The sequence below is a fragment of the Plectropomus leopardus genome, chromosome 21 (genome assembly GCF_026936395.1).
Source record: "Plectropomus leopardus strain MGB_pleo_1.0 chromosome 21, ASM2693639v1, whole genome shotgun sequence".
In the NCBI taxonomy this organism is placed as follows: Eukaryota; Metazoa; Chordata; class Actinopteri; order Perciformes; family Serranidae; genus Plectropomus; species Plectropomus leopardus.
The window spans coordinates 8749987-8776636 of NC_142196.1; the positions used below are offsets into that span (position 1 = coordinate 8749987).

Below are 26650 nucleotides of genomic sequence, written 5' to 3' on the forward strand. Positions count from 1 at the left end.
GTAAAAATATATGAAACTTTAAACTTAATTAAAAAAGCTTTTCTGTAGCTGTCAAATAAATATAGTGGAGCAACAAGTACAATATTTCTCTCTGAAAAATGGAGCATAAATAAAGAAATACTGAGGTGAAGTAAAGCGAAGTAAATATAGTACTTGAATAAATGTACCTTGTTACCTCCAATCACTGCACAGCTAATTATAATAGTGCCATGGTTGATGACATATACTTTCACCTGTGACCAAAAATGGCCTGCTGTCTGCTCTGGAACGTCAAGCACGTGATGACGTCATCGGTGCCGGAGTTGCCTGAGAAGAGAAGAAACTCCTCCAGCTGCATCTTTCTATGTACCGAAACACGAAAAAACACAGCGCTTTTCTCTGTGAGCATGTAAGTAATTACTGAGCTGTTTCTGTGATCTCGTTTTATTCTTAAAAGAAAGTTCTGACCATTCATTTTTTAATTGGTATTCAGAAACTCTTACCTTAGAGCACTAAACATGGCGGCTTTCGACGTGTGTGCTTTTGTGGTCAGCTGTGTGGTAGGCTGCTCTGTTAGCCTTGAAACCATGTGAAGTGCAGGTGGAGGAAAACACGAGTGGCCATGCTGAGGCCTACATTACTGTATATTTCTTATTTTTGTCGCGTTGAATTTGATATTTTGGAATTTACTTCCTGTGTGTGGCTAACTGCTAACGTTGGTTAGCTAAGGTAAATATGTCCTCACTTTGCAGAGCTTCACTCATACAGACTCCTGTGAAGAAAGGTGAGCAGCTGAGGAAGGCAGCTAAACGAAGAACTTTGAAGATGGTTTCAAGATACCAGCTGGCTACCAGGTGAAACGTTTCTGTCACATTTTTACAGCGGAGGAAAAGGCCCCTGTTAAAGGGGGAAAAAGTTACATTAGGAGAATACAGAATTATGTGGTAATTTCGAAAATTTAGTTGTAATATTGTGAGAAAAAAGTTGTAATACTTTGAGGAAAAAAAGTAATATGATAATAAACTCGTAGTGTTACGAAAATAAAGCCATAGTTTTACGAGGAAAAAAGTTAATTTTATCAGAAAAGTCATAATTTTGACTTTTATATTTTTATGTCCCTGACTGCTCTTTTCTTCAATGTGGCCCTAAAACTTTTGTACATTGTCATTTCTAATATCATATCCTGTTTTTCTCTGTAAGAGTTAAATGCAGCCAGTGTTGTAATGTAACAGTACTTAAGTGTTTTTTGTGAGTATCTACTGTATATGGCCATATACTTTTGGGAGTAGTAGTACTCAATTTGAGTTTATTTTTATATTTCTGACTCACTTTTACTCCACTACATTTCCTAAATAAAGTGTATACTTTTACTCCATTGCATTACCCCTAAGCATTTCAGGTATTTGCTACAAAAAAGGGAGGTAAGGAAGGGACAGACAGACAAGTGAAGGAACAGGAGGGAAGAAAAAAATGGATTTTGTTCTTTAAATCCTTTTATAATTTTATAATTAATAATAGACCTTGTTTTTCTTCAGTGGTATTATAGGCTCCATTTTCACATATAGGCAAAAGCATAGCCTTTCACACTTTGCTTTGAAGAACCTGAATGAAAAACTGAAGTGTATGGTTTAAATATTGAAAATGTCTCTATCAATTTAACAGTTATGAACAAAAAATAATTTACTAAATCATATAAGCTGTATTCAGTGGTGGATGAAGTACCTGAAAGCCATACTTGAGTAAAAATACATATTTTCTTACAAGAAAATTACTTAATTAGAAGTTAAATGTCACTAATTAGAATATTAATTGAATAAAAGTATCTGATATTTACTGTATGCAAGTATCAAAAGTAGTTTTATGATATTAAATGTACGTAAATATTGAAAGTAAACGTACAAGTAAATGCTGGTAAAAAAAAAATCAAGCGATCAGAATTTTGAGAATCATGAAAATGGATCCTATAATACAACGGAAGAAAAACATGGTCTTTTATACAAAAGGAGGAACTGATTTAAAGAAAAAAAATCCAGTTTTTCCCTTCCTCCCATTCCTTCATTCACTCTTCAATCACTTCCTTCCTTCCGCCCCCTCACTTTTCTGTATTGTATTAAGTAACTCAAATACTTTGGGGAAATGTAGTAGAGTAAAAGTACGCATTTTATTTAGGAAATGTGAGGGAGTAAAAGTAAAAGTTGACAGAAATATAAAAGTAAAGTACAGATACTCCCAAAAATACTAGTTCTATACTAGTATACTAGTAATGTACTATAACAAAGTATTATTACTGACATTACACTACTGGTTAGGCAATACAGTTTAGGAAATGTGGTAGAATACAGTATTTAAAAAAACCCTGCAATGTCTAGAACTTAATTTCAGGGTGGCAACTTACAGTTTTTTTCATTATCAGTCAATTTATCAATTTTATTTCAGCAGCTATAAGGTACAGGATGAGCAGCAAAAGAACAATACAATAATAAAAAATAATTACAAATATAAATAATATTGCTAAATAAAAAAACAAGGCCCCAGTATAAAAAGAAAACAAGGTCCAAAAATAGTAACATAAAATTACAAGGTGCCAACAACTCAACAGTCTGGAAAAAAAAATCTCTCTCTCTCTCTTTATATATATATATATATATATATATATATATATATATATATATATATATATATATATATATATATATATATATATATAGAGAGAGAGAGAGAGAGAGAGAGAGAGAGCGAGTTTGATATATTATGTACAACAACAACAACAACAACAATAATAATAATAATAATAATAATAATAATAATAATACTAATAATAAAATGTCAGAAAATAGAAAAGGCAGAAAACAGTGAAAAGTTTCTCAGAGGCCACCATGGCAGTGGCAGATGTCTTGTTTTATTGGACAAGCTTCATTTTGAGAAGCTGAAGATGAGAAGATGATTGGAATTTTGCATGCTGAATGAGTAATTGAATTTTTAGTGATGGCAATGAGGTTAACATATTCTGGTTTGTTTTCCTGAGTGGTCGTTATTAATTTTACCCACTACACCACAAAATAACGCTCCACTGGTGTTCTGAAATAGCTATCAGTCACTGTGACTGTTTATAGCTCTTGCTTCATTTGTGATAAAGCAGTGTGAACTAAACTGGCTAGTGCAATCAGTGCATCTTTCTCTAGTGTGATTCCGACCGAAGGTAATCAACTAAAAGTGTGGTCACACTATCAGCGGCTTCTGCACCAAAATCACTTAAAGAAATCAATTTGTCACACAACTTATTCAAGCTGTCTACAATTTCGTCCATAGCTTTTCACAAAGGACCTGGGAAGTGAAAGCCATTTATGCTGAAATGACGAATGTTAGTCACGAGGTCCAGAAAGATTTCAGAGGGAACATCAGAGATGCATCTAAAGCTTTGGCTGGAGTGTAATGAGATTGATGGCTTCCTGGAAAGCTCCCTCCCACCTTTCCTTGCTGTTCGAACGTACATAATACAAACACACACACACACACACACGCTCAGTAGAAAAAGCTTTGATTACTGTTACTGGCATCAACTGTAGAGTCTTTTGGCCTAAAAGGAAAGAGCTCTTTCACAGCCCTTACAAGTGAACAAGTGAAAGGATGCAGCTTTGCATTTCTGTAAAAGGATGTGATACAGCCCAGTCATTTGAATTCGGTTGATGGTGGGCTCACTTCACACTGTAATGATGTGGGTGGGAATTGCTCATATGTTTATCACTCATATTTGGAGCAGACAGTGGGACATCCCAGCCTCAATATCAAGCAAAAGATGGATTGTACCCTTCGGTTACTGATAGACAGAAGTGTTTTTAAACTTGCTCTGAGTTTTACTGAGGCACGTTTCAGTTTAAACACTTTACGTTATTTTTTTTAATTTATGTAATTTATTCCTTTCAACATATTCGTCTGAAGAGAGTGTTTTCTAGTCTCAGAAAGATACGCAAGTGGCATCATTTAATTAGTCTCATTTAAGGCTAAGACTACATTTTTTAACTGAAAGCCTGCAAGACAAACAGAGAGCATGGAGTTTGAAAGGTGTGTTTATCAAGCAGGTTAGGGTCTTTTTAAAGATTTTATTGAGTTGCATTGTGGGATCCAGGGTCATTAGGGATTTCTGGATCAATTTTTAAAAAGTTTCTCTTGCATTTACTGTATGACAGTGCTTTGCTTAATAACTGAAGTACACCTTTATCTTTTTATCAAAATGCATGAGAAGAGCTCAGTTAACCTAAACCAACTAACCTTGTTAGCCAATTAAATTATGTGCATGATAATTGAGCAAAGCAGTTTATGAACACATGCAGCCAACACAAAAATTGGGATCAAAATTGGGTCCAAAATTAACACCCGCCAAGTGTCAAATGTGGATAGATTTTCTATTTGACCAGTTAATCTCAGAAGGTTATCCGCCACACTGGTGGGTAAATGTTTGTGCCAGAATAGTCATGTATTAAACTTTGCTGAGAATCTCTGCTGCATTTTGCTGTCATTTAGGAGACGCAATGCTCTGCTGCCCTCTGCTCCTGTGCTGGTTGTGTTTACCGTACGAGACATCAGCTTAAACAAATGTATAGGTGAAACAAAGACGACAATTTTTTATTTTGGATGATAGAAAAATATGCTTGGCTGGTAGATTTTTTTAAATCCACCAGCCGTATTAGCCAGAGTCCAAGAGTTAATTTTGGACACTGCTTAGCAACGGGGAGAGGTTTCAACTACATTTTGCTAAATCCCACACACTGCTCCTTTAATAGTGCTCAGATTAAGAACTTCATGGCTACATACAGTACATGTATTCTGTCATGTATGTAAGACTCACTTCACTCACTTGCATTACACACTAACTTCTCTTGCAATGTAAATTTGTGTCTTTGCTTCTCTCTTCCAAAAGACAACATGGACAACTAATCCAGCGTACACACAAATCTGAGCTGAAAGCTTCACTCTCCATTTCACTGAAGCAAGAGGACCTGGTACTGGAAGCAGCTGAGAGGGGCTACACAAGTCTGGAGGATTCTGCCTTGACATGGTACAATCACTTTTCATTCTTTGCACACACATGCTCCACTTCACACACTGGTTGCATAAAAAGATTATTTAATTTACACCAAGGATTTTTATCAGCACTTGCAGCTGACCGACACAGCCATTATGGTGCTGATGATAATCAATCTCAAATCAATTAGGCAGTAATTGCTGAGTCAATGGGGGAGGCTGGTTAAATATTGATAAGTGTCTAAAAGGCCCATCAGGCTCTATTGACAGCCTAGGGAGACAGACAGCACTGGTTCAGCTGAGAGGGGAGGGAGGAGTGATGGAGAGATGGCTTAGGGGCTCGGGTCATATTCTCTACTCAAGCTGGCCGCTCCGGTAATCAATGCAAACCTGCTCTCTCTCTGGCTGTAAGCTCTGTTCATAACTTTTATATTACTGTTGGAAGTACCTGCTGCACAGTTATGAAACTATCTCCACCCTAAGCTTGATAAGAGAAGAGATTAGCCTCTAGTGCGTAAGACAGCACTTAAAAAAATCTCTGCATTGTTTTCATCTATGGACCCTTTTTCGTGGTTTGGTGGTACTTGTCTCATATCTGTAGATAACAGGCAAAGTTAAGATGTAGACATTTCAAATGCAGCTTTAATTGCAAAGTAACTGAAAAACTGTACAGCAATATGGAATATTAAGACACTTTAACCCGTATATGTGCAAATCGTCCTGCCAGTTAGAGCAGCTTTCCCCTCTGTGAAGTAGTGATTTATATACTCAAACATGGCGAAAGTAAGAAAATCCACCCATACTTTCCATGCATATTTGCCATTTGATTATGGCATATCACCATCACACTATTTTCTCAAAAAAAGCAGAGGGCAAACTCCTCAATTTTGTATAAGAAAATCTTAAAAAGTTATAACAATCAGCTTTCCAAATCTTTAATAAATAGTAAAGAAATACATAAATTATAATTCATATCAAATATTCTGTCATCTGTAATTTTAAATGTGTTTTTGCGCAACACTGGTCCACTGGTCACTATGACTGACTTAATCTTCAGTCAATAATCCATATAACGTGACTGATGGGGACAGGCACAGTGTTTTTTTTAATCTATCAAGGCCCATGGACTGTTTTCATGATGTGGTGTTGAGTACACCTGTGTAATTATTGCGTGTGGTTTTGATATCAGGTCGGACATTCTCGGCTACTGGAGCACACCTCCTGACAGCATGTTCAGTTCAGCTGCCTCTCTCTCATCTTTTCTGCTCTGCATTAAAGCTGAGTACCCCCCTCTGTCTATCAGCATGCAGTCAAAACTTTATTACCATTCCCCATCACACAGCTTTGTGAAGGTTTTGTCCTTTGTCAGCCACAAAAATAATATTTTGGAATAGATTGGCTGTAAGTGTATGACTGATGTATCGCCTTCAAAACCGGGGGTTTGATTTGACCATGGAATTAGTTTATCTTTGAACTTTATGTTAGTAATGCTTTTGAAATCGACTTTCTTTTTCATTTTGCACGTATTGTTTTCTCTCTCTGCATCGCTGAGTTCATAGCAGCTGCTTCAGGAAGGATTAGAGGTTCCCTTATTGTGCTGGGTTGTTGTAATTTAACAATTAGGTTTGCCACTTCACATTTAGCTACCTGAGTTTGGCAGGTAGCCTGCGTGTGTAAACTGCCTTTTTGACCACACAGTTCCTCTTTCTTTGCTTAAAAACAGAAAAATAATCTTGAAAAATTACTGGTGGTTAGTGTTGCCACTAATGCTTTCCTCACACCTCACAGTTTGGGTTTAGCGGGATGTTTGTGGTGTGTTAGGCCTATGTGTAAGACAGTATATTATGTTGTATACCTGCACTTGAATGTCCTTTTTGGAACCAGCAAGCTAAATAGCTGCGCACTGTCTTAGTAGCTGTATTAAGAAATAACAAAAATAACTCTTCAAAAATTACATTATTGAACAAACTTCTTCTTGTGTAAGCTGTGGCTCTTTGCAGACACAGACACACACACACACTTGTAAACACATGTACATTATATGTTGATGAATTCTTTAGATCATAAAGTGATTTAAGAACATTTGCGAGCCGGTGTCCACACCAAAAAACAGTGCCATTTATATTGAGGAAACTGTTGGATAAAACATTTTGTGTATATGTTGTTTTCATTTGGCAGCAGTCATGTGTTTGACAGATGTGGGATGTTAACCTATTCAGTTCTAGCACAATGCATTAGTGTCTCTTTTAGGACAAACTGAACTGAAAATATCAAACTACAGTGTCAGTGTCGGCATTTGAAACCCATATTAGTAGCACCACAGCTGTGCCATTTGCGGTTTGAGTTTCATTGGGTCTGAAGCTTAAGAGAGGAGATGAGCAAGGACTTTGTCCTAATTATCATGCTGGCTAAACATGCTGTGTTGGTTAAATGGTGTTTGCAACAGGCACAACCTCTGGCTGCTTATAGCAGCTACTTCCTGACACTCCCAATCAGCTTGATTGATTGGATCCCAAACCACTCCCTAACTCTGATTGGCAGCTTAATGACAAGGGGGGGGTTAGCTAAAGGAGACAGGGCATTTTTATGGTACTTAGCTAATCCAGAGTAAGTTTTTGTTCTTAAAATGGTTTGTGTGTAAGTGCCTCCCTCATTTGTAGGTCTGCAGTAAAGGCAGCATCAGAAAAATATTCATCCATAATAATCTGTCTGGGCTCTTTTCTTCGGCTTTCCGAAAACTGTCACATCTATCAAGATTAGGTGACTGGTGGAGCCCAATTCTCCCTTTAAATGAATCAATCTCACTGAATGCCTGCAACAACTGATGCTGACTGTCCAAGTGACTCGTGGTATAACCAACTCAGACAAATATTCAAGGCTCATACCAAACTACTGATTAGACAGCTAAGCGATCAATCTTCTGCAGACGATACTGACAGTCATGTTAGCATCCATCTGCATTTGTTTCTCATAGGCAGTTAATACTATTAGCCTTTTGAGAAGGGTGGTTAGCTCATGATTTTCTATAAATCTTTTCCTTTAACAATCGTAAATCAAGCAAGGGGGTTTTCAGCTATACCTTCTCTTATGCTGACCCGCTCGTGGTGTCCTTGTTTGTCTTTGACTCTACCAAGATGTTTAAATGCCTCCTACTGTCATTAAAACATAAGGTACTTACATACAGGAGTATAGCCATGAAGCAGTTTTCTGAAACTATTTGCAATGTTCTTAAAATATATGACACATTGTGTGCTGTCATTTGCTTGACCTTTGCTGCCTGCTTTAAATGGTAACGCTAACGTTTTTGATTAGATTCTTTGAATCACAGGAATTTGACAGTGCACTTTGCCAGCTCTCATCTTTGTCTTTCATTCTTCTTAAAATGTGTTGTTTCCTTACATATCCTTTCAGTGAGAAATGGGATCTTTATCATTTTTCATCTAGGTAACAGTGTCCCAATGGAGTAAATTGTTTGTAATCAGAGAATTAAAAGAGCATTTAATCTTAAAAGGCTTGTCGCGTGGAATCGCTTTGATGTGAGCTAATTCAATATGAACGCAACCTGGGGGCACTTAAGATGGAGATTGGGGTTGCGATAAGATGTGCCTTTGGAATACTAGTGCAGAGTTGGCACGCCCAGTGAAGATTAATCGTGTAAAGGAAATCTTTTCTTTGAACCCTTCCCGAGAATATGAATAAGATGAATTAACAGCTGCTGATTGCATACCACCACAGGACTTGTGCCAAAGCTTGCGCGTGTGATAGCAGAAGTTTGAATAGAAACTCCCAGTTATATGAATCAAAGGTCAGTCTTTGGAAACATTTTAGAGTTGGTGCCACTTATAATTATTATTATTATTATTATTGTTATTTTTATTATTATTATTATTATTATTATTATTATTATTATTATTATTATTGTTATAATACAGTTTGTCAGTGTAGACAGCAGCTGGTAGAACACCACCATCACATACTGTTGAAGTGCTGTAGAGTGGTGCAAATAACTGCTGTTTGTTTTGCTGAGCTTGTTACTTGTAAAGAGTAGAAGACTGTGGTAGCACTGGGCATCTTGCTGGGTGAATGTGTGTAAGTGTATATGAGCTAATGTGCGTGTGATACAGAAATGAAGCTGCATGCTCAGCAAACCTCTTTAAAACAAATAGACGTGTTAAAAAGGGAAGAAAATTATAACTCAAAGGGGCAGTAAATACAATTTTTAGTTGACAGTTGAACAAAAATGACCATTATATTTTAATAGGATTGTAGATCAACAACAGTGACTCAACAAATACTTGGAGAGAGAGTTCAAAAGTAGTCTGATTTCTGGCCAGATTTCTCGCTTTTGCTGTAGGAGAAAAAAAACGTTCGAAATTTTGACATGGTCCTAATAACCCCCTTATTTTCAGTTGCTTCAAGATTGCATTTAGTAGTTTAGCAGAAACTCTAAAGAATAAGTTAACAAAAAAAAAGAAAAATGAAAAGTCCAAAGAAATGGAGCAGGAAGGGGCTTTGCAGAGACTTGAATAGGAGGGAAAGAGGCATAGATGTTGGTTTATTTACTATTCTTTGCAAAAATCATAAAAAAATCATCATAATATCTGAAAACATATCTCTTTTAAGGCATAGACAGGTCCAGTGTGCCACAGAAATAGACATTTCTCCAAATCACATTAAGGCATTAAAACAATCACTGGACACTGGAGGCACAGGAGGAAAGGTGACGCGATGTAACTGGGAGCAGATTGACTTCTACAAGACTGGCCATTTGGTACAATTCTAATTAATCCACTAACTCTCCATGGGACTGCTGTTAGCACCACAGCCGTTCACACAAACTTACTTGGCCAAGGACACCAGCTAAGAGGAATTTAATCAATGTGATGGATAACATTTGTCTTTACAGCTCTTGCGGCTATTCCCATGTTAACCATCCGAGGCGACAGTACTTTTCCTTCCAAATGTTCTTGGCTTTTTTTTCTGCTGGCAAGTGATAAGGTAAAGTAGAACCTAAAGGCAGTGAAAAAAAGTGGATTCACTGCCGTCACAAGGGGAGGTGGTAGTGGGTAGTTAGGGCAATGGAAAACAAGAAATTGTCTTTGTGGGGCGTTCCATGTTGAGAAGGACAACATTTTCACAGATATTTTCCAAAAGATTATGTGTGTTTTCTGTGTGTTTGTAATGCAGAGGGGTTCAAAAGAGTTCAGAAGAGGTACTATCTACGTATTTTATGTGACATAATAACAGCTTGTGACAATTTTTGTTATCATGGATAAGTTATAGACCTACATAGATGCTCATAATAATAGACTCTGAATCTCAAATAATGCCTAACAAGGATGAAAAAAAGAATACCCGAATCCCACTATAGAAAACCTACACAACAATACATGCAATAACTTGCATTCAAAGCCACAAAGCAGACAGCCAGGACTTAAATGCGTGATGCTACCAAGATTTACAAGCAACCTACTGGCAGTTAATGAAAGGCTAAATCTGTGCGTCTTCCTTCCCATTACAAAATTAAGGTTTCTCATTTCTGAATAGGCTGAGTGGGGTTTCATCAACTCCTCCCGGAGCTGACACCAAGACATTTTCAAGACTTTATTCGTGTCATACTCATAATGTTATAGTAGTGCATGACACACTGGGCATCTTTTGAAATTGCCTGTATTAATTTTTGGGGGGGTGCATTTTTGAACAAACTAACAATTTGAAAATATTGTAATTTCCATTTTTTAAAGTTTTGTCTCTGCTCAGTTAAATCTAAAGCAGAAGCGAGCCACATTTGGCTTTCATGCTGCTTGGAGTGCATTGAATCCTGTTATGGATAATAGTAAATGCCTCTTGAGTGATAGTTAATCACTGGCTGGCAAGAAAGGCAGTCTTTTGGGGGCCTTAGTGTTATTTATGAAATTGAAGATTATATTCTATCATCACCTTATTTCACACATACAAAACGGCAGTGCAAGATGACGTGACTGTAATTTCCCCAGAATGACTGGAGGACTGGGCAAAACAGGTTACCTTATACTGTGTCATAAAAGCCAGTGTGTGGCCTTGGTGGGGCAGATATTCACAGAGGGAGGGGGGAGTTGTGTGGAAGCAGCGAGCTGTTTTAATCAAACAGCCCCTCCAGCTGTTCCCCACCTGGTGAATAGCAAAGCGTCTTCTATCGACACAATGCACCGGTGAAGGAGAGAATGCTCCTTGTGCATCAACTGTTCTTTATTGTAACTCGCAGTTGTGCTGTGCTTTAACAGGGCTGCAGAGAAAGCAGTACACAGGACAGAGAGCTGCAGAATTGCAGTACTGTGTAATCATGGGAGCTGACAAACAACTTTTTTTGCTGTCACAGGTTACCACATGTCGTGCTGTGTGCACTGGCAGGCAACTATACTAGACTGACCAAGTGAATTTGCATCAGGAATCTTGTGTGGTATCATGCAAGCAGCTATTCCCACCATTCTGCCGTCTGATATTCAAACAGGCGGCAATATTTTGGAATATATTTAGAAAAAACATTACAAAACAGAAGTCTAACATGTTTTGACAAATATCATATGTTACCATCTGCAATTGTTGGCACCAGTGGTGCAGTAAAAATTAGGAAGCTGGGATAGATTACAATAGCATGAATAACAACAAGCAACTTTCATAGAAGTAGCTTGCAGTACAAAAGAGTCAAACTGTAAGTTATCCTGACATTCACATGAAACCCAGCCGTCACACTGACTGCTGAAAGAACAAAGACAACACGAGAAACTGACATTGAAGAAAAAACATGGGCCCGTCATGAATATTAATAATTGCAATTGTTTTGAGTCTGGTGGTCTCATTCAATGGAGGAAAAGTGTGACTGACAGCCGGATGGCAATGGCGCACCAATCAATCAACCACTTGAATGAGCTGTATTCCCAATACCATATGCTGCCTACGTGTAGGACACCGCACTGTCTTTTGGACGCACCACCATTCTGCATTTTTTATAATTTAATTTGAATGACTAACAAGACCAACCAAGCGGGTGCTTGTAAAAAGGGCTGAATATTCAGTGAAAATGTTAATGCATCATTTTATGGAAATTAGGCACTGAGCCAAGATGCAGCAGATTTATAAACACCTGTTTGCTTTTGATGTTTTGCCACAAACTCACCGCCATTTCAATCCACAAAGTGAAGACTTTACTTGAGGGACCTGCAGGGATGCGCAAGAAAATAATAGAATAGACGAAGGAACAGTACGTGTGTGACTCAAACCACGTCTCTATTGAGTTAATGGATCTATAGAGGCACATTACAAGGATGATAAAGTAATTAACTGATCTATATTGGAACTTTTCTTGAAGAAGGAAGGGAATTCTTCTTCCTCCCCACCAGAGAAGTGAAAGTCTGTCCCATGAAATATTCAAAAAGCTGTTTTTCCCTGGGATAGTAATTCATCATCTATATATAGCCTCCTTTTTATCACTCTTCCTGGATCATGGATGATTCCTGATTCCGGCGATGCATTTTTTTCCTCCAGACTTAGATGATGAGAGGAATGCTGGATGAATAAAATATTCAGCTGCCTACTTAGTCATAGTGACAGTGTGAGTGTAGGGGGGCTATTTTGTAAGTGACCATAAATAACCAGTGAACTATAGCTAAACATAGTTCAGGCTGAAATCAAATTATGATTTCTGAGAAACTATAAGAGGTGATAGAAGGGAAAAGTGTCTATAGAGTGATCAAGTGTGCTACAGACTAAAGCAGTGAAGATGGAAATATCAGACAGTCTAGTTAATGCCGAAGGGCTTGGAAAATATAATTGACATAGTAATAGGAGCTGAGTGCAAAGGTAATCAACACCTCCACATGGGGCAGAACATGTTTCAGAGCTGTAATTCTCAGCATTTTCTGTGAAGTAATCCCCAAAGGAAGATGCACAAAGCACTCACGTTTCCACTTTCAAAGTAGATCTATAATAAAATAAAAATACTTTTTTTTTTCTTTTACTCTGGCCCAAGTGTAAACTTAGTGAAGCACATGATGGTGCTTCTTGAAAAGCTTTACAGTGAGTGAAATTTTGTCATATCATCGTGGTGATCTTTTGGACTAATTTGGCAATCTTTTGACATTAGCATTATGCTGCATATGGTGTTCTGAGACCAATCCAGGATGGAGGAATGAATGCTGAAAAGTTCGAAAAATATAGATTTTTTTTTTTTAAATGTCTTAATGGTTCTGCTTGTTACAATTACCAGACAATGATTTCTGACATAGGAAATGGAGAGTAGCGTTATATAGTGAGGCATTTTTCCGTTATTTGGATCTTTCAAGTTAACGTGGGGTACTGATCAAAGTTGGTGTTACTGACTTTCTGATGCAGGTTACGCTCAATGATCAACAGCCTTCCTTCTGGCTTGTAACCTGCTATGTTTTTAGCATCTGGCAACAAATTGATGATTGTACAGTAAAAGGTTATTTTACTGCACAATTTTTGTGTGTTCAGGGGTTAGAAAGCTTATTGAACAAATGAATTAAGTATCTTTCTTTACCACTAGAGATAATTTTGGCTTAGTTTTATTTTATAAATGGTTTAATTTCAAACCAAAACATAGACACCCCTTAAATAATTTTGCTTATTTGTATTGAATACGAGTGCATTTATATATTTCTAGTAAAACAATGCATTAACCATCATTGTAACATGTCTTGATAAACATTACATTGAAGGTCTCAGTTGACAAATAGATAATAATAAATAAGTTTGAATAATTCCTAATTACAAAAGTTCTGATCAGTCAAGAAAAAGTGTTATTTGAAATATTAAAAGCTATTTACAGACTGTGTGGGCGAAAACACACAAAAAGCCTAATTCTCCTTTACACTTTCCTTACTCACTCCATGTATAATCGGGTGAGCAAACTCATTGTAATGTGCAATAATTAAAATCAGGGTTTATGATGGAATAGCTACTTTTTCCCCAGTGGCCATCTACTCCAAGTTCATGTGGAAAGCTCTGCATCTTAAGTCATGACATAATCTCCAACATCCATTTGTGTGTTTTTTGCGTGCACAAACTGCCATTTCTTATTTTTGTGAACCCCCCTTCCCTCCATTGTTTTTTCTAACCCCTGAACACATTTCAGGCACAGAAATTTTCCTTGTTCTAGGACCTGAACGCTTGATACATTTTCAGCTCTCTATCTATCTAAATACCTTAATTCCTAAATAACTTGCACCTAGTGCACTGTGTTTCATAAAGGAGGTAGGTTATTGAAACTATTTCTTTTTATCTTGTCTTTGGCGCTGTATCTTGCAAGGGATTGGGATGGGCCGAACAAGGTACCTTCAAAGAGCTTGAAAGGCTTTGATGAGTCCACTTCCTCTTCCTCGTGGATCAGCAGGGCTGTGGCCTTTACTTGCTCCAAGGAAGACAAAGTCCTTCCTTGAACTTGTAATCAGCTCCTGGAGGAGAGCTTGAGCTGTGACTCAAGAAATGAAATCACTGCATATGACATGTGGTTTCAGTGTGTGGCTTTTGATGCCTTGATTTCAAGGTACTTGGCTTTCTGTGAAACTAAGACAGTGGTTTTATCTTTCATTAAAATAGATGCCTTCGTAATTTATTTTTATCCTTATGAGCCATCTGGATATTGCAGGACTTAGGATGTAGTAGAGGGAAATTACATATTAGCATGAGGTTAATCATTTAAGACCAGCTAATTCACATGGTCAGTAGTGTTTGATGATTCTGGTGGAAGCATGTGGTGCTTCAACTGACCAGTTTCTTTTCCATTTATAAAAGCACTTAGAGAATGAAATTGAATTTGAGTTTCAAAACTTCAAGTTTCTCATATATCTGTAAGATTATAGCTGTGTGCTAATGCCGTACTACAGCACAATGATTCTAAGCATGTTTTGAGTTTGTTCACACTAGAGAGGTAAAAAAAAAAGAAATCCAGATGTACCATTTTTGAGTGTGCTGTTGATGTTCATGTTCATTATTGTCTAACAAGGTAATTGTACAAAAGCCATGGAGGAGACACTGCCAGAGTGCATTTTTGGGTGGGTAATTATTAGTGGAAACAGTGCATGCCTGTCGTGGCTGCATTTCTAAATCCAGTGCCGTAGTTTAAGGTCAGCAATCCATATGAATTCTACTCAGTAGTCAGTTCAGTAACAACTGTAATAACCACCTTATTAAAAAAGCCAGAATATGTCACCATATGCAGTTATATGTGACTATGATCAGTTTCTTGCTTAAAGGTGGCACAGAGGATGGAGAGAAGTTGAGATAAGAGACACTGCAGGATACTTGCTTCACAGCCAGGGAGCAGAGATGACCAAAGCAAACCCCTGTGTTGCCATGTTGCCAGCAGGGCCCCAGGAGGCGTGTGTTTAGGTTTAAATGTCGATTTTAACAGGCACTGTCTTAACACAGCATTCTCCAAAAGTGTCTCAATTTAGCACACTTAGTACAAATTAAATATCTAACAAAAGTATTTGCAGCTGTATGCAAGCAGCCATTTTTAACCAGGTAGGACTAGTGTGTTGTAATTTCGCTTTCCCTAAAGGTAAGGTGTAACCTGTGCAGGTATATTAAAAATGCTTTGGTGGGGAAGAGACACTAATCAACCTGTATTCAACAAAACTGCATTTAGCAGAAAAAAGAACGAGTGCACTACAATGTATTATTAAAGCAGCTGGTCTTAATAACTGTAAAAAAAGAAGAGTTTAAGAGAGAAAAAGGGTGTATATATATGAGCCTGGTGAGTTGCAATATTGTGTTCATTACGGTCGAACCTTACCAAGCTGCTGGAGTGATTTTGTCTTTTCATTTTACCTTTGGATAAAGTATTTGAAATGTACTTGGCTACAGGTACTTTAGCAATCCAGGGACAAATCAGCTGTATCACTGCCATGCATGTCCTCCACCTGCTCCAGGCTGAGCTTTTGCTCTACTTTGTTTTGCATGTTATTATGTAATCCCATCTGTTTTTCATTTCTTTTGACAACTCCTGTTGCATTCCTTATTTTTAACATATTTTTATACAAGGAGACTGTTGTTAAAATTTTAAAAAATATACCCAATTTAAAAAGAAATGAAGACAGATTTGAGTTGCTACGGATGCCCATTTCCATCAGTGTGATGGATAAAAGAAAGGTCCTGGAAGTCATTATAATGGAAAACTTTTTCCAAAATAGTGACTTACCTATCTCACAATAATGACTTTATATCTTCAAATAATGAAAAGTGTTCTCATATTAATGACTTAGTATATCAACTTGGTATTATAAATATTGAGTTAGTATCCCAAAATAATGAGAAATTTCTCAAAATAATGACTTATTATTAAGTATCGTTTCAGGAAGTTTATCAGTTTGAGATACCAACTTATTTTTTTGAAAGCTATTCAGTATAATGACTTATGGGTCTGTTTTCTTCATCATACTGGCAGAAATGGGCTTCCTTAAATTGCAGCCATAGTGAATGGTTTGGAATCTGTTATTTCATTATGTAATTACATTTGTGAACACAAATTGAATGAAAGGAACAGCAAATTTCCCCTGTGAAATTTACACTGGAACTAACTTCAAAATAGAGCTTAATGATCACGAACAGGGAAATGTAATGTAAATAATAATGAGGACGAAATTAATCACTTATAAACAATTTAAAATGAACTTCGCAAAATCGCCTTTGATTGACATTTTACAGAACTCGGTATAGCCGGCAAAGTAATAGGACAATACATGAACACGGCTACAGTATAACTCTGTGTACTTCTGGTCTGAAAAGTGCACATTCTTCCTTTATAAATACCAGTTTATGTGTGGGAAAAGGGGTGGCATAATTTTTGTGCATGCATACATGTTTATGCATCTGATGTCATATTACTGGACACAGTGACGGACAGCTGATATCTGTGAAATTCAGAGAAGAAACATCACAGCATTCAGTTCTTAACAGAAGAGTTCCCAAAATCAAAACAAAGTTTCAAAAATGAAAACCATGAACCTGTAGAGGTGCTTCATAAGTTACTGTGTGTGGAGGATTACATCACAGGATCAGCATCTTTACACAGTAGCCATCCCTCAGAAAATCTAACCTGAACAATTGCTTGTCACCACTGTGTCAAACACTGAGATATGAGTGCTGACAGACTGAGTGGAAAAGAAAAGTGTAGCTTAACTGAAGATTTCCCTGCAGACCCTCAATACCAGGTAACACTGCTCTCCCACTTAATTGCACCGTACAGTTAAGAGTCATTTTCTCAGATCCAGGAAGGGGCTCCGGCCTTGATTTGCTGTTAACAACCCCTCAGACCGCCACATTCTCCAGACAAGGCTATATTAGACTTTAATTAATTCTGTGGCTAGCAATACTCAAAGGTAATGGCGATGCAGGTATGCAGCTCACAGCACAGGTCTGCAGTGCTGTAATGAACAACATGGCTCGAGTTCAAAGTGGATGCCTGGTGTGGGACACTGCAGGAGCTTGATTTGAGGGAATGCTGGAGGGACTGTGCCATGTTTGGCTGTAGCAATAGAAATTACCCACATTTGAGTAGTCGCTGTTATCTATGTTTTCCGTCTCCTGTGATTTTTTTGGATCATGAGCTATCAATGCTTCGTCAGTAAAGAGCATTTTGGTGTGTCTCTAAACTGGGAATGCCTGCATCTGGTTTGGCACAGTGGTTTAGTGTTGATGACTACAGGTAAAATACCGATTGTATGTTATGAAGCTTTGAGATAATCAGAATTACCTTCATGATAGAGATGATTTATGAACCATTGCCTCAGGTACGATTGTTCCATTCCCAGTAATTGAAATACTAAGAATTCACTTTGTTGCCCAAATTACATTCTGCTGTATGACTGTATGTGTGTTTTAGTGGTGGTTTGGTGATGTTTTTAGGCAATTGGATTGGTCTCTAATGTAATATTACATTATATGTAACAGTAAAAGTGGCAGTTTTATCAATATTATACAGTTATACAGGAGTTTTAGCATTATTTAAGTGATCGTTGTGCTACTAGTAGCAATATTAATAATAGTAACAGTAATAGCATCTACTAGATGCAATAGTGGCAGTAGTAGTGTCTCAGCACAGGTAAGACTGAGCTTGGCATTGTTTTTACTTCATTCATGTCAACAAACAGACACAGACAGACACTAAATCATGCATTTATTATACATTATTGGATTAACTTAGACTCATATTAGATAATTGCCATTTATTTATTGCCACTCATTACTGCTTAACCTTTTTTGTATTTTTTTTAGTTATTCATTATAACATAGGCGCAGAAGTTACAAACAGAATCTTACTGTACTTTGACAATGACAGTAAAGATAATCTATTCTGAACAACCTGCTCTCCTGAAATGACAGCTTGTTAGCGTGGCAGTAGAACAAGTCGTACTAGTTTTATTAGCTGTAATAGCATCAGCAGTAATAATGCTAATAGGACATTTTGACTGGTCACAGCAGGAAAAACACACGTGTCAGTAAAAACATTAACAATGGCTCTTTTCTTCTTCGTAAATGTCCCAGTATATCATGATACTGTGACAGTGAGAAAAAAAACAAAAAAAAAACAATACAATCACAGCAATACTGGCAGTGTAAGAAGTGTTGGTAGTAGCAGAGCAGTGCTTCTTTTGATACCTAGCCAGTTCATTGAACCATTAGTATTAGGAGTCATTGTAACCATCATGGCAGTGGTGCTACCTGCAATATTTATAGTGTTTGTTTTAGTTGTCCATAATTCCCTGTCCATCAACAAGATTACATTTGAAGTCTTAGCTATTAAAAGAATCTTAGCTGTTTCGTACCTAAAGAGTTCACACCCAGGTTAACTTGTATATCAGAGACCCGCTTATGTGGAATTAACATCTTGCTGCACAGCTTACTTCACCACCCAGAGTGAGCTGTTTGTTTATTTTCAGGAGTATGATTCTACCAAGGTACAAACTCCGCTGAAGTTCTCTGGGTATTATATATTATATATTATATTCTCTGGCATCCTGGTAAAAATATGCCGAATATGATATTGGTAGAGTCCTGGTGATTAGTAATGCAGTTTTAATCAAATCTCCTTGTATAAGGGTTTCAGCCAGCAGGCTGCCACCTCTGTACAGACTGAAGGTCAGGGAGAATGTCTAAGATCAGCATTGCTGGCAAGCTTAGGTAGGGCACAACAGTGTGTAATCAGAAGGGATTAAATTGAAACACATTTGATTCACCTTCATCGCGGTAATATCCGCTCCTTTAAAAAACTAGCTGACTACTCCAGCTGAGGGCACAAAGCATCATCTGCTGTTTGTACTCTGAACACACCTCGTCCTCTGCACAAATTAAACCAAACCACATGAAAACACCAATCCCACACACAAACGTCATACATACAATGATGTACATGCATGCATTCACATGCAATGCAGACACACGTACATACACAGTGTAACCCCGCAGAGGTTCATTTCTCCTGATGCAAAGATAGTGTTATTGATGTGATGGGTCACATTGCAATTTAGAGGCAATTAAAAGGTAATGAATGTGCTCAAATGAAACCTGTGTCTGGAGGGCATTTGCAGTGTATGGTAGAGATGATATATTTGTCAGTGTGTGTGTGTGTGTGTGTGTGTGTGTGTGTGTGTGTGCGTGTGTGCGTGCTGGACACACTCATGTAGCTATGAGCCAGTATGAAAGATAGCTCAAAGAAAAGTGCCTTTGAAAATGACAGCTATTATAATATTTTAATAGTTATGGCAATATGTAAATCTATCGAGTTTATAGTCAGAGGACTTAAAACAGCACAGCGTAGCACATGCTCATATGTACGTTATTCTAAACAAAATACTTAATGGTCAGATTTATTTCCTTTCATCCTATTATACATAGGTAGAATTGGCGTGAAATTGGACGTCGCTGTGGCCCGACAGTTACTGACCCTCTTTTTTCCCCTTATCTTGACATGCACAGAGGACTAAACACTCTGTGACAAATTCATTTCTAACAAATTATCTTTTCAAGTGGAACGGTTTTTGGACTCAACTATCAATTAAGGACTTGCAGAAATTCGCTTTGCTCCTCACTGAGTAGAATCATTTTCTGAGCAACTTCATTGTTTAATAAGGCCTTTGTACATGCAATACTTCATCATTATTTGGATGGTTATGAATAGTTAAAAAGGTGACATTTCACCATGTCAGGATGTAACCAGTAAATGTACTCCAGTGTTATGCTTGAGTAATCAGTTTTTTAGGCCCCTTTAGTGTTGTATAGAGGTTGATAAAAGAAGCATTTATACCCAAGCGGCAACTTAAATGGTTGAAAAATGATGCCATTGCAGAAGTGCCAAAAACTGCAGTTTTTTGAATGGCCACTTGAAGCTGGCTCCAAAACAAAGTCAATCCCCATGCAGCCTGTTTGGTCTCTATAGTTAATTTACGGGGGGGTGACTTTTTATGTAGCTAAACCATTTAAATTTCAATAAGGATTAAAGTTACGAATTATCAAGGGCATGGATGCTTGGACAGCTGTCTGAGAGGTGTTGCTACAGTATATGAGTCAGATCAATTCCTCATTCTTCCATAGCTTCATTACTGCATACAGTCTATGGTTACAAGACCATGCTGATGACAGGAACTCAACATTCTGTGTCCGTCTGGACTTACTGCTGCCCCAAACACTCAAACACCGTCAGTGGGCGGGCATACGCGCCTTTACAGACAAACTCCTTTAGCCAATTCTTACATTAACACTAGCCTCTACTACACAAATATGTTGTTACGTTAGACGGTAACAGTACGTCTAAAAAATACAATTTATTTACCGTTCGTATGTGACATCTTAAAAATGGTCTTACCAGGCTGTGGTTATACCACATTGAACAGTAATTTGAAAATTACTGCAAAACGTTATCAGAAGTTGTAATCTTGATTTGGCAAACCCATTGGCATTTTCCAAAGAAGTAAAACTGCCTGCAGAATTTCAAACCAATGTATACCAACCTTTTTCTAAGTTTCCCATAACTAGCAAATTCTGATCATTTGTCATTCCTCTGCCCACATGTTGCTCAGAAACCTGAAACATGGTTGCAGTCCTCTTAAATAGCTAACTATATAAAAACTGAATGCGCTATTTGAAAGTTAATTTATGGATATCACTTTCATGCCACATGTATAATTTTATCATCTATTTCAGATGTCTAACGACCTAGCAGGACGAAGAAAAATGTTTTTGTCAGGCACACGTGTTTCCCTAAATAGAGTGTCTGCCATTCTAAAGGAGGAACTTATAGCAGTATTACTCATTTTCATGTTCATTAGATCTCCCTAACCTTACAAACCTAACCAGGTATTACTTCCTAACTGCTCTCCTAGGTGTTTTTAATTAGTGAGGAATCCTCGTTATGTGAGGCAGATGGCACAATCCTCTGTCTTTTGTTAAAGTCACACTAATTAGGATTCTCCGAGAAGATGCGTCCAACCAGAATCCTTAATAAGGGAGCCTGTTAAGCCAAGTAATAAGAAACCTGATGTCTCCACGACAGCGCTCACCTTGAAACTCGATAATAGAAACCAGTCAGTTTTTCAGCACAAACCTTTTGTCAATGCTTTCTGTTGCATGCTGGTGTTTCTGTGTCTTGGAGTTAAATATATTAATGTGGTTTAAACAGATTTTCTATTTTGATTCACTGTATGAAGTCCGCTTTTTAGCTGGTGATTATATGTCATTGCTAAATGATGCACACTGGCGAAAAAAGTGGCCGAAAAACAGATTAATGATCAGTGATTACATAGATATTTACTGTTAAATTAAACAACAGTTGAGTCAGAGAGGGAAAGCAACACACAAGAGAATGTCTGCTGACTTTTGTGTGAATGGAAATTGCTTGCACATCAAACCTCCCACATGTCAGTCCTCTCTGGGCCTTCCAGGGCTTTGAAAGCAGGACTTTGAGGAAGAATTGTAGACACTCTCATCCGAGTCCAGATACCCCCTTCTAAACAAGCACAGATGGCAAATTAAGGCAAATATGGCCCAAAATGAATCTAAGTCAGTTTTGGCTTCCTCCACTGAATAGGGTCTGACAGAAAATAGCGCTGGCTTGGGGTTTTGACATTCTGAAACATTATCATTCACACTCAGTCTCCAGGAAATAATGTTACCTGGTTTTAATTGCTATCACCATCACTCATAGTGTATACTGGTGATGGTTGCAGCATGACAGATGAAGGTCAACCAGTTGTATAGTATGTATGTGTGCAGTTTATAATACAAGACATTATGGACAATAATCCATAGCAGCATTCTCAGCTCTAATAATTGGGCATTATTCAGTTGCACATTAAAGAAAAAAAAAAATAACAATGCTGGACCAATGACCATGTGATACTGCTGGCTGTTTACATTTCTTTTTCTCCTAGCTTACACGTTGATGCCGACACCTACCCACAATGTCTGTAGAAGAGTTTGCATTACCTCTAATAAGGGGAGGACTGGAACAAGTAACAGGGAACATGCTAAAACATGGTGGTGCTAACAAACAGTACCATGTGGAGGTTTCTTGTAAATACACTCATATTTACTTACAGTGCTGCTCACCAAATGTATTGGCAATGGCAATATTATTCATATAGTACTTCTCATTACATAATTCAGAGCGCTTTATATTTAAAGACAACAGATAAAAAAAAGAGAGCGTAAATGGCATAAACATGCATGAACAGCAATCATCAGCATCAACATAATATCACAGAATACAAAGCATCAACACAGTCACGTGTGATATTGTGTATCTTTAAGGCCCGTCAAATAATTGCGTTCCCTTTCTCATTAAACATTTGAAAAAGTAATTTTTGTAATAATTTGATAATTTATTGTTTATATTCATGTTAACTTTGGTAAGTCTTCTTGATTTCCTTCTACTGGTGCGTTGCTACATTTCTAGTCAAGTCACCACCACTGTCGATTAGTGCTTTATTATTAAACCAAGGAACGTTCTACAGCTTGAATGCACTTCACATTTCCATTATCGCCCCCGCATTTGGTATAAATGTGCATTGCAACACTTGCATGCTTATACATATACACATACACATGTGTATTCGTGCACATGCTAGTAGAGCATGAGATAAAAGACACAATAGGAAGACTGCAGCTTTTCGATTCTGTGATCCTCCTGTTCAGCCCTTCGTAATTTCAAAAACAAAAGTATAGAATTCAGCCGCTCTGGTACTTATTGGTTGCTTACCTTGGAAAAGGACAATATATATAAATCAGTAGACTTTCCTAGTGTGCAATCAATAATGGTTCAATAACTCCTCATCTCCCCTGTGTACTGATGGCCAGAGCTGGCTTTACAGAAACAAACAAGACTATGCTGAGAAAGACAACTCTATAGTCTGAGCTTCCTTCTTCAATTATATAGTATTACCCGAGCAACAAAGAGTTACCAGTACAAAGCTGATTCATTTTCCAGGTTAGAGTGCTTTGTGTTCTGCATCTCTTTTATTCAGCATCAGTCACTTTTTAAAAAGAACTAATATGGACATCATAATTAGAGAGAATAATGCACCACTTAATTCAATTTGCTTTTTAAGATGGAATTAATAATAGGAAGGGTGAATGGAATTTTCTACCTGAATCATTTTCATAAATCTTAATAATGAAGTTCACTCCCTTGTTGGCTCTAAATGTCATACCTTGAACTCAGAAACATGGTGCCTTTCTCTCAAACCAATTAATCTTTAGGATGAACTCTTTCCCTTTTCCAAGAACAAGCTCTCTGTTATAGTCAGTCCTCTTTCTGACAGTTTCCCTGCCTTGTCTATGATATCATCTTCATCTTACAAGATGATGTATAGTACCTCTGCCTATATTTTATACAAGACATCTTTCCCATGTAATGGAATTGACAAAGAATGAGGGACATCATAGAGCCAGTTTCTATTTATAGCTTGAATTCCCACTGCTAATAAAATAAAAGCTGTTGTACTGTAGGCATCAATAAAAAACATATAAAAAGCATTATTCAGCACAAACTAAAAATATGATCACTAATTGGTGAGAGTTTTCATAGATAATGGCCCCAAAATCTAGTCATTCAAGTGGAGTCTGGACTCTTAAAAACGAATTGGGAAAAACATTTTGTAAAATGGAAAACAATAAAACACTTAATACCTGAGGTAATTTTGTGAAGGGAAGGGGGGCTTCAAAATCCAAAATCCATCTACAGACAGACATACTGTATAAAAACACGTGGCAAAATACTCAAAACAGCTTCAGTGCGTGTTCCTGCTACAATTGGTGTCACCAGTACCACATTTTGCCACAATAACACACACACGCGTGCACACATACTGTACATGCAGGCTCAAAAGGTGAAAACAGAACAGGCTGTTTGGATATGGATCTGTGAGTTGATCACAGTTTACAATCTCATTTTCAATGTCAACAACAATGGCAGAGTAGCAGGCAAAGCACTTGCAGTGTCTCACAGACATTGTAAAAAAAAAAAAAAAGTTAAAATAAACTTCAAGTCCAATGTTCCGCTTGAAAAACCCCACACGCATCCATATGATGTCACTAAATTGTCTAAAACTCAATGATAAATACTACTGCTGTTATTGTGGTCAGTGTTAGTAACAAGTCCACCTCACATAAAGCAGATGAATATATTTCAGATAAACTGACTGAGATGAATATGGATATAAACATGGTGAAAGGAAGAAACAGCTGCAGGTCATCTGAATGACGTGGATTTGTGGCCTGTGTGCTTGTAGCATACTGGGTGCTGAGGGAATAAAGAACAGTCTGTTTGGGAAGCCTGCAGGATGGATGTCTGGGCTGCGGCATGCCAAGGATACCTCTGACTGAAGAGATCAGAGTGTTTGTTTCACACACCATATGCATCAAACTATTCATTTCCAGTGATCTAGTGCACATGGATGGAGCCAGCCTGAATTCACCTTAAACAGGGAGAGAGGAAGCACAGTCACATGATGTTGTGGGAGGGCATATGGAGAATTTCATAATGTGGATTTCAGGATATTAAATCCCACTCACCAGCTCTATTTCAAGACCATCCTTGCGTATTGGGAGAATTGTTAATACTGAACAGACATGGTTTGGGTGGAAAATGTTGCGGCAGAACATATGGAGTAACATGTAGATTTCAGCAACGTGGATCCCACTCATTAGCTATTTTAAAAATCATCTGCTGTCAGTAGGTGACGTCCCATGTTTTCAATGTTGTTTGAGAGTCTCAACAAAAAATTGAAATTACCAGCAAATGGTATTTGCTCCAAAACATACCCAAATCTCTTTTAAGCCAATTGTTTGTGCAATCACACAACCTCAGCATGGATATAATGTGCATTGTGATACTGTAGTTACCTCTGTCCAGCATCTGTGACAGGCTCAGAATGGCAGTATGATAGAGACAAAGGTTTTTTGACTAAATAGATGATATTTTGCTGCAGTATTTTTACACACATTCACTTTAAAGAGTTCTTGATATCAAATCATCAACACGTCCTTGTGATTATACTTCTTTGACTGACTTAGTCTCGACGTGCCCTCATCCACAAACACGTTTCACTTGCAAAAGAGAAGGGTACTCAATTACTTGACCCGAAGAATTTTTGAAGCACTACAAAAGCGTGAAGTGCGTGGTTAGTTCAATATCTTGTTAGTCTTGTCTTGCAACAGTGTGGTGCAAGCCTTGAATTCAAATCCCTGCAGATAATGAGAGCATTAAAGTGACAAGTGTGAGGAGGTCTCACCTTGAAGTACCACTTGCATTTCCTCATGAGCCAATTTATTTTGAGGTAATTAAGTCACAGGTTGGAATTAGTTGGTGGCGTTTACAGTCATATGGTAAGGGGAGGAAACGGCAGGATGCAACTGAAGCCCTCTCTGAACCATTTGGTGCCGTTTTTCGTCTGGGGAACAAATTAAATGGAATAACAGGCCTGTGAAAAGAGAGCCTGCCTTGCCCTTAGTTCAGCCACAATAAATAGCCTGGGCCCCCACCACATTCGTCATATTGATTTTTCTTTAATGATATGCACAAGAAAGTAATTTCCTTGTCTCTGCATTGTCAGCGGTGACTAATCAGATTTTCCCGAGACAACCAATTCCATACCTCAAGGAAATGCTTGGCTACAGATACTGGTCATCCAAGTGACACAGACATCACCTAACAGCTTGTACAGGTGCAATCTCTCTCTGCATGCAGGGCTGGAATACTAAGTGTGTACTACCTACACTGTGTCCTTGGTTTTTTAAAGCAACATGTGCATCCTAGGCGAAGCATTATGAACACAGATATGATATCACTAAAGTACGCACCAATGCACATAATCCTGCTTTCTTTAGAAAAGTAAATATTTCTTCCACAAAGGTATTTCTTTGACTTAAGTACTCGGAGGGGATGAGTAACTCCACTAAGCAACAAGGTTGTTTGTGTTTCCCACCTTCAGTACCAAATCGACACAGCAGCTCGCAAAGTAAACTGACCTCAGTTCATTACCACACATTTCTTTTTACAATGATCCATCAGCAGGGAGGCTCGCCTCAGTTTATGGCATGGTTTTCATTGACCAATAAACACCGTAAAAGGCAAAACCTCCGATAGTTTATGCAT

General features: G+C 37.7%; 1 protein-coding gene across 2 annotated transcripts in view; it reads left to right on the plus strand.

The window, feature by feature from the left end:
• The first annotated feature begins 265 nt into the window (after positions 1-265).
• Positions 266-26650, plus strand: part of LOC121960482 (uncharacterized) — a 111586-nt gene continuing 85201 nt past the window's right edge. For both annotated transcript variants that reach the window (XM_088071803.1, XM_088071802.1), the window contains exons 1-3: positions 266-388; positions 732-833; positions 4898-5035. In XM_088071803.1, the coding sequence (XP_087927929.1) occupies positions 282-388; positions 732-833; positions 4898-5035 (347 nt within the window). In that variant the 5' untranslated portion in view covers positions 266-281. The remainder of the gene's footprint in view (positions 389-731; positions 834-4897; positions 5036-26650) is intronic.